Source organism: Micromesistius poutassou (genome assembly GCF_964030765.1).
Source record: "Micromesistius poutassou genome assembly, chromosome: 17".
Classification (NCBI taxonomy): domain Eukaryota; kingdom Metazoa; phylum Chordata; class Actinopteri; order Gadiformes; family Gadidae; genus Micromesistius; species Micromesistius poutassou.
Genome location: NC_140287.1, coordinates 13,233,042 through 13,247,781, shown reverse-complemented (window position 1 = coordinate 13,247,781; position 14,740 = coordinate 13,233,042). Strand labels below are relative to the sequence as shown.

Genomic DNA, 14,740 nt, shown 5'->3' with positions numbered 1-14,740 from the left:
ACCACCTGAAGAAAACAAAGCTTAACTTATTAAAAACTCAACAACATACAGATTTTCCATCACACAAGCAACCAACCAACTGGATCAACTGAGATTGTACTAGATTATATCCAACAAGAAATGCTCTGTCCTTTTGTTCAAAAAAGCTCCATGACCAGAGCCATGCTGAAACATTGGTAAATCTTTGAGTTGCATTTGAAAGATGGAGAGCCCAGAAGGATCCCGAGATGGATGCCGCATGAGCTGGTAAATTGTCATTGTCAAAATAGAATAATTACTCCGGTCCCAAAATATAATGTGTGTGTTTGCACATGTTCGTTAAGTGTCCTCAAACTGAACAAACACGAGCCAAGGGCGGTGACAACCTTCTCCTATATTCTGTGTTTGGACTACCCATTTTAAACTCTCAAAAAATTGTCATTTTTTCATACCGTACCTTTAAGTCACGGTCAATCACTGAATTAGGTAACACAAAAATTGCTGGGTTACTGATTTGTAGTATTATGAATGTGCCGAACTGGGTGTCTGTGGATCATAAAGAGGGGCACAGGTAGTTTTCCACGTTTTCCATCCCCAAGCAGTAGTAATTCCGTCAAAGAGAGAAGGCTGAGCTATTCACCGCTTGTCATTGGAACACTACTTGTAACGTTACAATGTAGCTAACTAATGTGACCGTTATCTAAATTGCTATCAAGTTCATAAATATATTATAATGACTGGAATAAGTTAGCCAAAAGGTAGACAATGAATGACTACGTACATGCCATTACTTTTATATTCAGTAAATAATAGGTCTTATAGGTATCGCCTTTTTGTGTTAATATGTACTGGTGTTAGGTAGGTGTGGAAAAGGGCCAACTGCCTGCTGACTGACGTCACACAGGCAACACTAAATGGATCTCTGGGAAGTCATGGAAGTGAAGTTCAAAAACACCAACAATTACCGCCTATCGTCATAGAGAATGAAATGGAGATCTTCGAGATTACATCTTTTTGATGAATTTATCATTTAGCTTTCATTCAAGGCATCTTACATCGAATTGTTGTTAGGTGTGACTCAGGAGCAAGTAGGGGTGAGGAATCTTTCTTAAGGATGCCTACGTCAGATAGGCTGTGGACAGTTCGGTTTGTTCCAGAACCTTTCAGCATTGGTGTCAAGCAATGTGACCACCACTCTACATAACAAACAATATATATCCAAATCAATGTAATAAAGCTGGTATAGACCAAGACCATGTTCTTTTCCTTCCTCTTTTAGATGAGTTGGACAGCTACATGTACCAGACAGTGGGACACCAGGCCATAGACCTGTATGCAGAGGCTATGGATCTGCCCCTGTACAGACGCACCATCCAGGGCTCCAGCCTGGCCATCGGCAGGGACTACAACCAGACAGAGGGAGATGAAGTGGAGGACCTCTTCCAGCTGCTGCACCTGGTCAAGGTACGCCAGTGTTCACAGCTAGCTATTAGAGAAGGCTTATTGATTTGGAAATTGATAAGTGAAATTGATGGCATGACGATCAATTCATCAGGTGATTCTTAAAGTTTGCTTTGCTGCATGTCCTGAGAATTCCTTAGTTTACTATTTAGTACATTTAGTTTATTATTTTACCATACCTATATCATATCATGCCATACCTAACCTTACCATACCTAAAGCTCAAATATTGTCATCATTTGATCGTGTGATATGTAATGTAGTACCATCATTTGTGAATTAATGATTTTGAATACACATTATTCCATATTGTCTAGTGTGAATCCAATTCCTTGCTTATATTCAGAATAACCGCCACGCTGTTTTCCAAGGATAACACTAAAAGTATTAAATTAGCACAAACATTTATTAATCATGAATATTTTTGTCAATACAAGGGATCACGCATCATAGTCAAGATAATGATTATATATTTAAGGATGTAATACATTATTTCTCAAACATGAAAGCTTTTGGCCTAAGCACACATTAATAGTTCATTGATCTTCTTAGTGGCAAAAATGGTACGTAAAAAAAACAGTATGTCTATTTTGGCTATTAATTACATGGTTGTGCCCTGTGTGTGTGTGTGTGTGTGTATATGTGTTGGTATGGGTGGGGGGACGAACAAGGTAGTAGAGTACTAAAGCTTTTATCCCGACCAAGGCTACATGACACATGTCACAGGGTTGAGATGCTTCGCAGGCATTTCTCTGTGGATTCTGAATCACTTAGCCCACCAGGATTTTGTCAGGGAGGCTGGCCTTGTCTGGCTGGGTCTTGACCCTGCAGTAAAACCAGCCAAACAGAGTGCCTAATGTAGGGTGCAACCTACCCCACTGCCACCACCCACCCACCCACCCACCCACCTCTCCCCAGGAGAACGCAAGGCCCTACCATTGCATTTAGTTTGTCTTGTTAAATGTTTTTCAAGTTTCACTTTCAAAGATGAACAAGTGCCCTTTTTCAGCGCAATATGTGAACACTGTGTGTCAATGTTAAATCAGTTAGTTAAAATTGTATGCCCTTTGCAAGTGCCCTTCATAAACTCCATTTGCAGAATACGGTTTTATTATTTATTTTTCTTTCGGGTGACAGAAGATCAAATGTGGAAAATAATTGCCAAATGAATATTTCATCAAATACCCCCCTATTGCCAGAAAAAAAAAAAAAACATTAATTTGGTTGCCAAATTATGCATGTGGCCCCAGTGGTATAATCTGGCACTAGGAGGTCGTCCGTCTCTGTCTGGTTTTGTTCTTCAGGTTCGCGCACTAAACCTACCGCCAGCACAGCCTACCTCCACCGCCTGCAGCCGTGAGAAAGCTATACCTGGACACACATACATACATACATACACACACACACACACACACACTTACTGATCTTACTGCTGTCAGGCCAAACAGATGGCTAGGGTTGTAGGGGTTTGAACCAAACTTAACACCCCCCCCCCCCCCCCCCCCCATCTACCCCCCTACCCCCACAGACCCCTTGTTCCAAGGACCTTGTTACGGCATTGTTGGTGGAGATTGGAGTTTGCTTGACATGTGGTAGACGGGGGTTTGGAGGCGCGTCGGCCCTTCCCTCTCCAGGTCTGTACGTGTGGCGGTTTGATTCAAGGCCTTGGGCTCCTCTGTGGCCCCCCCACTACCCCTTGACGTGTCCACGGCGCGCACACACACTGCCCTGAGTGGCAAGGGCCAGTCAGCCTGCCTGAGGGCTTATCCTCACCCTCTCTCTCACATCCTCTCTCCCTTTGTCATCTTCCATCCAGATCTCCGCCGCTGCACACAGTGTACCGGCACGGGAAAGACCCCCCTACGTGAGAAGGCACTTATTTGCCTCTGAGCGTGTAAACACACCACCACAGTGGTTGGTATTGTCGGAAAAAAAACGTTGATGTTCAAAGTTGTGTGTGTGTGACGGAAATGTGAATAGGTCCTATTTTACATTCTGTCTGCGTAGCGATGCATCGGGCCTGCTCTGTGCTCAGTGGTCAGAGCTGGCTCCTCTGATTGCAGAGGGGCCGCTAATTTCCCATTTCCAGGGCCTCTCTGGTGTGACCTTGCTCTTCTGAAGGCCAAAGGGCAGGGCATCAAGGGTCCCACGGGGCCCACAGGGGCCAACAGACCTACAGTCCTCTCTCTGTTTTACCTCTCTCATCGTCATAAACAGACCTCCACGATAAACAACTGGCTTCCTCTCTCTCCGTCTCCCTCTCTCTTTCTCTCTCTCTCTCTCTCTCTGTCTCTGTCTTTCTCTCTCTCCTTCTCTTTCTCCCATGCTTTTTCTCTCGCTTTCCCTCTTTTTTCCCACTCACGCCCTCTTTTTTTCTTACTCACTTTTCACTTGTCTTTCTCTCCCATTGCTGTTGCATACACTTTTTGATGGGTCTCTCTTTCTCTCTCTTTGTTGCAAAGAAAATTATAAAAATAAACGTAAACTTTCTGACCTGGTACTTTCAGACACTTGTGTTACTCGTGTTACTTTGAGTTCAGAGTGTCCTTCTCGTTGATGAGCTCATTATAAAATGTTAGAATTTTTTTTTTTTTTTTACTATTAATGAGGATGAAGATTACTCACCAGGGCCAGTAAACACAACGCACACTCCTCTATACAAGCATATAACATGTCAATAAGACAGGTTACAGGTTGGCAATACTTATATTTAGGTTTAACACTTTTCAACCTTGTGTCCACATCTCCCTTGATAAAACTGCGCTGGTATTAATTCCCCTTGAAGTGTGTTGATTGTTGCAGGGGAAATGGAGGATGAGAGACGTAGAGACATGTAAAAAACATCCTCTTCTGATAATTAGCTTTTAAACCAGCCTCACTGGAAAAGAACAGTTTTAGCACAGAGGAAAGAAAAAAACAGCTCTGTTTAGAAAGTGTGATATTTTGAAAGCACTTTCTAGCAGTTGAAATTAATTAGAAGATTATATTTGGCAAATGACACTTGAACATAGATGAAAGCATTTTCCCTCCTTGCTTTAAAGTTGATGAGTTTCAGTTGATATGCTTGCGTTCCAACTTTCCCAGTTTGACAACAGGCTTCTTACATGAGTCAACAGTGCCATCTATGGGTGATTCACAAAATGACAAACTTCCTCTAGCCCCTCACGGTTCATCTCCAAATCAAATGTTTTGGAGCCACACAAAGGTTTCAAAGGAAGATAATCGCCCCCCTCCCCCTCCCCCCAACCATTGTAAAAAGAGAAATAGAGAAAAACGTTGAGCAATTATGATTGGAAAAAAGATAATCCATCTGTCCGTCCCCTTCTCCCGCCGTAGCGGTAATGACAGAGTGACATTGTGGCCCTATCATTGGCCCCTCACTCTCATCACTGGCGGGGTCCTTTGAAGTGTAACCTGAGAGACACGCGAGACATAGCATACCCTGTCCCATCCTGAGAGGTTCTGATCTTTGAACCGGCCCTTTGAGCAGTTGAAATAACAGTTTAGTCAGCGGCAAAGAGACGATGAGGATGAGAAATCGCTTTTGGTTGGATTTAGTTGTGACTGTATTATGATGAATATGTCTGCATACTCTGCGCCAAGTTTGAATATAGAAAAAGAATGCAATGGAACTGTGGAGGTGGATCTTCTTTATGACAAATTATGTTTCGTGTTTATGTTAATGTTCATATTACAGTTAATTTTTACTCACGGTGCAACATTTCAAGTTATTTTTAAGCAATTTTACTCAATTTAATTTGTTTCAGATTATATATATTTTTATGTATTATGCAATGAATGTGCTCAGTCAGTGAAATAATAGTGAGATAGCAATTGACTCAATAGAATCTGTCCATATCCAGTAGCCATAGTAGGGTATTTTATTTTAAACATGGATACCTTTGCCGTGTGTCAGTAGCGTGCCCGCATGGCCGAAGCTCCTCTCTGCTCCTCTCTCTGCTGTAATCTGCCTTGATGTGTGATATAGATCTGCAGTGTCAGTCACCCCTGGCTGTAACGCCAGTCTCCCTGCAGGCCTGCAGAACCCCTCATATTAGTCATCTCACATCCCTCAAGTCCTCCGCCCCCCCATTCTCCCCCATCCACCCCTCTCTGTCCCTCTCTCCGTCTCCCTCTATCTCTGTGTTCTGTGACCCAACACAGTGGCTCTTTATGCCTGGTGACCCTGCCGGTGTGTGTGTGTGTGTGTGTGTGTGTGCGCGCGCGCCTGTGTGTGTGTGTGTGTGATGAAGGTCAGGTCAGCAGGGTCTCTGTTACATGATAACAGGCCTATCTCTTTCCGGCGGTGCGTGCACACAGTGTTGTAGCAGTGGTCACCTCTCCTTCCCCCCCCACCCCCACTCCTACTTCCTGACCCCCCCCCCCCCTCCTCTCTCTCTTTCTCTCTCTCTCTCTTTCTCTCCCTCTTATTCTTATTTTTTTCTCCTGGCTCTCTGCCTTTCAACACTGTACAGGAGAGAGCTCATTCCGTCTTTGTCTTCCTCTGTCCCCATATCAAATCTCTGTCAATCCCAACTTCCAAACTACACCGTGGTTAACGGTTTACCATGTCATCCTGTATTTATGTAAGGTTTATCCAAGTGACTTAGTTATATATATTTTGTAAGATAGACGAGAAGAATCTTTTCAACACCCCAACCACTAGACTATGAAAACCCCTCTGAGTTGGCACCCCTGCACATTCTAAAAATATACAAACTTGAACTAAAAATAAATAAATCACCTTCAATCTTAGGGTGAGCATCAGTTAGATTATCTATAGCAAGGATTGTTATGGATGATTATAGCAGTGATGGAGCCATAATTGGTGGATATTGTCACATGATATATATTTTTTAAATATTGGTGGTTTGGAGAAGCGAAGCAACTTTTTTGTCTGATAAAGACGATGATGGGGATGAATAAAGACAAAGACATTTAAGAGATCATTAGAACGATAAGATGACAATAGATGATATCCACGCAAACACATTTTGTACAAGCGCTAATTAGCAGCACAGTGACATTTCTGTCAGACTGCGACCGGGCTCCGAAGCTAGATGAAAATGTTACGCTCAAATCATGTTTCCTCTCCTGTAATTTATCCGAGCTTTCCTGAAAACCATTGGTCTATGAATTTTTTTTTTTCCTGTGAATTATATCTGGGGTCAATAGACAGCAGCAACCTCGACCCTTTTTATGAAGCCATTTTTTTTATGTATTCTTTACTCCGAAGAGGGAAACGGATGAGACACACTTCGTTCCCTTGGCCTATACAGATGACAGTATTCCCTTTTATTGTGCGTTTAAATGCCTTGTTTTTTTATGGAGATAATGCCTCTTCCTGAAACACACACACACACACACACACACACACACACACACACACACACACACACCTCCCCACTTATCATTGGCCCTCTCCCTCTTTTCTGTTATCGACTACAGTAGACTAAAATGGGGCCCTCTGAGGTTGGAGAGTCAGTTTGTCCACAAGTTCAAACGTTTCCTTTTTTAAAATCTAATTCTCTGTTTCACCCCTTCTCTTTCCTTTCTTCTCTTCCTACTCCTCCATCTCCTCCTCCTCCTCCTCCATCCTAAATCAGCACCCCTCCATTTTGGTTGATGTCACACTACCTGGAACCTCCTTGAGCCTGGCGTTGTTGTAGGTAGGGGTGTTTTCATGGAGGGGGGACCCCCGCTGTGAGGGAAGAGAGAGGCGGGACAGCGCAGTCCATTGAGGGATATAAACAGAGGCCTCGAGAGGAGCAGCGAGGAGGAGGAGGCAGACAGACGAGAGGAGTTCTCGGGTCAAACAAGGAGCATCACACTATTGATTAGAGAGAGCGGAGGTGTTGGGAGACAGGTCGCTGAGCAGGGGTGTGAAGAAAGGAAGGAGAGAAGGAAAGGAGGAGGGAGGAGGGTGAAAATCAAACACACAACCCTTCTTTGATTACCGGCATGGTGCCGAATTAGACGTACATTGGGGGTTTAAAGGGAAAAATGGATTTCTTTAAAAAGCATGCTTAATACATAAATCATGACCTCTGGGGGTCACAGGGACTGTTAGGCAAGCCGATCGATAGCAAAGGTAATGTAAGCTTGTTGTTGACGCCGTTACAGTGCTGAGAGTCATCTAAGATATCATTAAGATCTGTTGCAAAGACCTAGTTTCGAGGCAATAGATTAGAATGGCTCGGCCGAAAAGAAAAAAAAGTTAAGATCGTTTTTTTTTGTAGGATTTGACGCCAAATGTTTAATTCTAGAAAACAGTCAGTGTGTGTGTGTCTGTGCGTGTGCACGCACGTGTGTGAGCGTCAGTCTGTCTGTCTGTCTGCCTGCGTGATAGCCATTGTTGTCTTTTCCTTTGGTCTGCCACGGCTCGTATTTATGTTGGTCGGGTCGGTGGCGGTGGGCCTGGGATGGCGGGGCTTGTTTTGTACATGAGGAAGGATAGCATTAGTGCGGAGATAATGGCGCTGTACATTGTTCTCTCGCTGTGTGGAAGTGGCGGGACAGGATCTATTAGACGCAGGCCCCATTTCCCTCCAACTGACTCTAACAGTCCCCCCACAAACATTAGATAAAGAGCCCTAGCCCCAAGCCTTTGTAATTTGTTTGCATTTTTCTGCTTAATGTACTTTGCTCAATCTTGTTTAGCGATGATGGAAGCAGATAGCGTTATCTAGCCTCGCCAAGGGCATGAGCCAGTAAAATTGCTTGGTTGAACATTGTTGCAATAAAGAAAATGTTTTTTCCTTTTTTTATTTTCATCCTTCTGATGCTGGATGAATGTGTCTGGGTCTTGGTGATTTGAGCAATTGGCTTATGTTGTATATAGCCACCGTTACCTTTAATGGAAAGCTGTTGATTGTGTTTCGCTAGAATCACCTTCATGTTTGATGTCATTGTGCTGGAGTGCATCAAAATCAAATAAATACATATGAAATAAATGAAATAAAAGTTAAATTAATAAAAATTCTTTGGATACCCAGCACAATATTTTCAGGCTAATTAAATTAGCTTATTTCCTCATTTGAATATGCTGTCTATTGTTCATGCTTATATCTTCATTATTAATTATATCTTTAATAATGATAATAATGGTAGTTGTTCACAAAGATCTGGTGAACGGTATAGCCATCAACACCGAACACGCTTGGAACATTCATAATACTGCAAATGCAAGGGCTTTCATCCGTGGGAAATATGTTAATAACCATTGTGTTTCCTCTTTCGATTGTGACTTGCATACATTTATTACCTGAAACTCTTCAGGATTGGCACTCTAATAACTCATTAATATAATTTCTCCATCTTCATTGTACATTGGATATTTATGGTTATACTTTCCTGAATAAACCGAAAGTGTAAAGTAAGTACATAACGTAAGTACATAAAAAAACGATTGAATCTAACCTACTGTTGCCTCAAAACACGCTTGTCCCAGAGATGTAAAAGCAACCCCTTAACACCCCTGGGTTCCACGGCTGACCTCCCAACCCCCAGAGAGGGACCCTGCTCCCCATCAGCCAGGCCCAATAGTGCATCACTGTTCCCCTCCGACCAGAAGGATAAAGGGCCGCTCTAAATCAGTCAGCGCCCTCGGCCCATCTACTCTGAAATTAAGAGGGTCTTTTATGCTCTGTATTGTAGCGCATTCCCTTTGAGAAATATTTGTGGTAGGGCCCCCATCACCTCCTGCAGCTAAAGTCATAACCGGCCGTAGAAAAACACTGTCTGGAGTCTGGAGAGAGTGTAAAATCATTGCCACTATATTTCCCTCCAGTCTCCCTGGACAGGCAGTGAGGAGAGGGGGGCAGGGGGAAGAAAAAGGGCTATTTTGGGGGGCGGGGGGTGGGGGGGGGGGGGCTGTCTGTTTGGTCTTTGGAGAATGAAAGACTGGTGAGGCCAGAAATGCTGAGGGTCTGGATCCTGACCTCACCGGGAAAACATTTACATTTCTTAGCGCATATGTGTACGTTCTCATGTCGTTTTGTGCCCGACTGTGTGTGTATTGTGTGTGTGTGTGCATGTGCAGGGGGGGAGGGGGGGTTTGAGTATGTGCTTTTGGTTTTTGAAACAGTGGTTTTACGTGGATCATATGAATTTTATCAATCTACTGAAAAGGGTTGCTTTCGTTGTGATATACAACTTATGTTTACATTTCCCCTGCACGCTTTTCCTTATTGGTATAGCCTATTCGCTAAGCATGGTTATAGACTATAGGTCAGTATCAGTCTTATTCTCAGTGGAAATCAAACTTTGAAAGTCCCTTGATTCATTCGAACGCCTCGCCAATATAATGACTACAAAAACGGAACTATTAACGTCAACTTAAAAAACCTTTAAGCCGGTAATCCTCTGAGCCTTAAAGGAGCAATTGATAATCTGTTAAAAGTAGAAACAGTCCTTCTTTTATGTGGCAATGGGGGTGGATGTCTTTTTTTCACGGGCCAAGCAATAAATATTGCCTTCTGCTTGAATTGCTGGTATTCATGAACACACATTGATAGACCTCCCTATGTCTCCCTGCTGCTTCCCAGCATTGAGTTTTCCATGCCTGTTGATATGGAAAGCCTCCTTGTCCTTGGCCCGGCTCAAACCATGGCTTTGTGCTTGCCTTGGCCTCCCTCTCTCTCCTCCCCTCTCCTCGCCCTGATGACTGGGCCTATGTTTGTGTAACCATATATATCAGCGAGGACGACGCTCGTGAAACATTAATCTGCCCTCTTTTTCTAACACTGATGAATTTCTAGGTTTTCCAGCTGCACGGTGTGGCATGTTTATGCCCAGGCCCCGATGCCCCATAGACCTCCTCTATCACTGCAAAGGCATCACTGTCCACACCACAGCCAAAGTGTGTCCATCTGTGTGTGGATGTGCGTGCATGGTATGCTATATGTGTGTCTATTTGAAAAAACACATCAAAGCTTTATATTCTCATGCCCGTCAACAGTAAGAGTCTGGTGATGGATGAAGAATCTCCAACCTCCCTGCTTTTTCCTCTCTCGCTCGCTCGCTGGAGTCATGCCCGCAACGGTACTGAGTAATTTCGTCACTCGTCAAGGTTCTCAGACTTCACGGACGTCACATGACTTGAAACGTGTTGATGATGCAATTGGGGCTATTGTAGTTACCTCTTCTACATCTCCTCACACTTGCGTGGAGGTCCTAGTTCCCAGCTGAGGAGAGCAGATTTCACCATCCTCTCTCTCTCTCTCTCTCTCTCTCTCTCTCTCTCCCCCCCCCCCCCCCCCATCTCTGATTCACTCAAAGTTGTGTCATCTCAGGAACCGGTCTGGACATTTTGAATGTTTTCAAAGCAGAAGGTCTTGGCGAAGAGTTTGTTTGTTCTCGTTGGTTCCCCACCTCCCACTCACTCTTCATGCGGTTGCGGAGTGATGCCCGGTGAGTCATCACTCCAGCCGGTACTCGAAATTCCGAAGAAGAAAAACCCGTCAATCGACAGCTGCTTCAAGTTGACGGCTTTGCAAAAATTTTGAAGGGATCGAGTTGAGGAAAGATTGTAAGAAAACAACAATCTTCTTGTTGTTTTTCAAGTTGGAGCCGGGATGTCCATACGTGGCTTTTACTCACACTGATACCTTGCGTGTGCATGAGAACATCGTCTGCGGTGTTTACTCTAAAACAGCCTTTCTTCTAAGGGGTCATGCCGGGTCACCACTCTCATTCACCACTCTCATTCTCACCATCATCCACTCCCATCCGGGTATCTGTCTCTCTGGGTGAACCACCCTGAGAGTCTCTGGGTGAACCATCCTGAGAGTCACCTTGAAGAACGTTTGTCCACACTGAGAACTGGAATAACGTTAATGGGGTGCGGGTGGATGGGGGTTAGGGGGGTTGATCGAACATTAATATCCAGTGTTTCATCCAGCCACCACCCTAAGCCAGTTGTCAGGACACCCCCTACTACATGCTCCCCGTTACATTACACACAATTGCTTGACCCCCTTCTCGGGGGGGGGGGGGGGGGGGACGTTCTCGGCACTTCCACCACATCAACATGTACCATTACATCAAGGTCTGCCAATCCCCCCGCATGTATACACCGTGGAGGGTAAGAGAGAGAGAGAGGGGGTGGGGAAGGGGGAGAGCAGGAGAGAACAATGCTATTAGATTATGGCCCGCCCTCAGTAGATGTAATGCAGAGGCGACTTTAAAACCACGTCGCGTCCAGTCACTCACTTGATGGAAGAGAGGGATGGAGAGAACTGAGAGGGGGCGAGGATATGTTAGAGCGGTGGGGGGGTGGGGGGGGGAGGTTAAAAGAGGTGTGGATATGACGAGGAGAACAACAACGACGGCCATGAAGAAAGCGTGACTTTTACCCCGCGATGCCCTTGAGCAAACTGTCATTCAGAGCACTTTAATTAATTTCTCAGGCCTGCCTTCCCGGCCATCAAGCTCAGGCACGCCATATACACAGGAAGGGCAATAATTTGATGGAAAGCATGTCAACAACTTTGGATTAGATGTATAAAAAGGGTTGACTTTATAACGTAGGAAGGGACGATCTGGCTTTCTTTGCGTTATCCAGCGGCGTTCAGGTCAGCCGCTGCAGCAGAAGTAGGTAATAAGAACTGGATGGAGTGGGAGCGATACTGTTTTTTTTTCTTTCTTCTCCAAAACGTCGCCCCGCATTGTTAGGGTGTATAATTAAGACTTCATTGTGACAGCCATTGAGAGAGGTCTAATGAGGCCTCTGATGTATTCAACGTGAATATGAATATTGAATTTTTAATATTTTATGGGTTTCTAATTGCCCTGGTTGCCGTTAATGGCTTTGTCTGTTGGATATTACCCAGACAGAGTGTGAGGCGTAATTGTCTCTAAAACCCCGGAGTTGAGTTGATCTAATAGTCACAGTCGCACGCGAGAGACACTTTTGTTCTCTCGTGATTTCCGTATTCGTATCTCCGGGGCAAGAAATACAAATCTTGACCGAGGGGGGGGGGGGGGGGGGGGTGCGTCTCCGGCTGCAAATACATTTAAACTACACTCCCCTTCCACCCCACCAGCAAGACGCATGTATATATATATATATATATATATATATATAATTAAAATATATCACACACTATGCGCTACCTTGGAATAGAGTTTAATGGCCGTGTCGTTTCTTTGTAGAGCATGTCCGCCGGCCTTAATCTTCCCCGTCGCTGACATCTTAATAACTCAACCCGCTTCATCCATTTCCACAGGAGACGCCGGGATGCGGGGGAAGGATTAGTTTAATGAATTTGACAATTAGTAACAGAAGTTAATGACTGCATGGGGCTAAGTACCCTGATGGACAGAGCTGGGGGGACTGAGCGCCTGCTTTGCTCTGGGCTATACATCCTCGTTAATAGCTGGGCTGTCTATGTGGGAGAGGGAAGAAGGCAAGAGGCTGGACCCGGCCTTTGTTTAGTCTGCCTGGGACGCGGCTCCTTTGGAGGCTGGTGGTGGTGGTGGTGGGGGAGTTCATCGTTGCCTTGCACTTTAGGCCCGGATTTAGTCATGCTGGGTGGGCATCCATTAACCCCAAACCCTCATGGTACCTGGAACAGCTGATCCGATCCTAAAGATCCATCGAGGGGTTCTCAACGGGGTTCAACCTGGGGGAAAAACGGACTCAAGATCACAGGGAAAAGATGGACGTTTCTCTGTGTTTTATTTTAACGGGGATCCCATGCCAGCAGTCATGAAGACGAGATATGTGGTTTGTGGGTTGGCGTAGTCCTGGTGACCTTCTGCCTTGATTTATGTTATCGTTGCCATTGCTCCTCACCCAGATCCCCCCCCTAACGCAGTCAAAACACCACTTGGGCCAGATAGCGCTCATAAAGATTTTATCGAACATTATACTGTGGTTCATAAGCCGCCTCTTAGCCTTTTCAAATATTCAGACCGTAAAGCATTTGGATAAATATTTCAACTAGCATAAAGTCTTAGTTTGTATTTTTTTTACAACGCCGTGAGTACACATGGTTGCAGGTACGCATTCACACAGATTTATGCATCCCTTCCTCCCCCCCCCCCCCCCACCCCCCTCCTACTTTAAATTACTTCACACACTTTTCCCACAGTAGACGGAAAGTATGTCTAGAATTCACACAATCAAATTGTCTCAGTTTGTCTTGCGCAGCATTAGCAAGCTCCTCATTCCTCCCCGTCTCCCGATGATAGTCATAATGGCAACCATAACAAAATCATATCCAAAAATAACCTTCCCTTTCTCCGGGGCCTCTCTATGAGTCCCTCTCAGTGAAACGGCTTTAGCAGTTAGCCCCTCCATTGGAAAACAAGTAGTGCGTGCTGCGAAAGCTAACCTCTTGTTATCGTAGGGAGGATCGGTCCGGGGTATTTACCGTCTGTGTGATAATTGTATCTGTGGTGAAGTGGGGAGAGAAAGAAGGAGAAAGGAAAACACGCTTTTGGTGTGGCTGGAAACCTCCGAGGCCTCGTCTGATAAACACCACAGTATGCTGAGGGAGAAATGGACAGAACAAGTTAGAAATGAGAGCAAGACAATGCCTAGCAATAGTCGCTGTTGTACTCCTCCCATGCTCTAGAATGTCCTCTTTGGGTCGTTGTCTTTTGTTTTCCCCTTTTTTCCCCTTGTTTCATTTCTATTTTTTTTCTATTTTTTTTTTCTATTTATACTTTCCCCACTTCACCAAATCTCTCACTCCTAATTTGCCTCTTTAGGAAGTGCGCATGATCAGTGAATTGGTTTAGAGTTTATATTTGTGAATCTGTACCTTGAAATACTTGCTTGAATCTCTTGTAGCTCTTTTCGGCGTTAATGTTTACAACCTGGTTCAGTTGCAGTCACTGTATTGATTTTGACTACAAAATATGCTCGATTTTTAGTAGTATGGAATTTCCAAGTCAATGTGTAAATCTGTTGTGTTTATCTTCCTGTCAAAAGTCGAATTGTAGGTCAAGTCATTTTTTTTTGTCTCTGTGTACAATATACATGTGTGTGCGTCTCCAACTGTACATTTTTGGGTGCTGTCCAAGTCTCATACCGTGCCTCGAGGATGCTTTGTGGCTACTACAAACACATACACACACATACACACACACCTTTATCTGATTAGCTGCGTGTAGCTGGGGCAGTGTGTGGATTTTTTTTCTATATTTATGTGTGTGTGTATATGTGTGTGTGTGTGTGTGTGCACGTGCATGTGTGTATCTGTGTGTCAGGCCCATCGTAGCGCAGCACAAAAGCCCCAGGCAGGGCACGGATTTCATTTAGGAAAGTATCAAAGGTTTACACGCTGTACGC

The 14,740-nt window shown here is 44.5% G+C and overlaps 1 protein-coding gene across 1 annotated transcript in view; it reads left to right on the top strand.

The window, feature by feature from the left end:
• Positions 1–14,740, top strand: part of dph6 (diphthamine biosynthesis 6) — a 57,154-nt gene that overhangs the window by 1,060 nt on the left and 41,354 nt on the right. Inside the window, exon 3 of the mRNA XM_084481772.1 lies at positions 1,259–1,443. Coding sequence (XP_084337898.1) covers positions 1,259–1,443 — 185 coding nt within the window. The remainder of the gene's footprint in view (positions 1–1,258; positions 1,444–14,740) is intronic.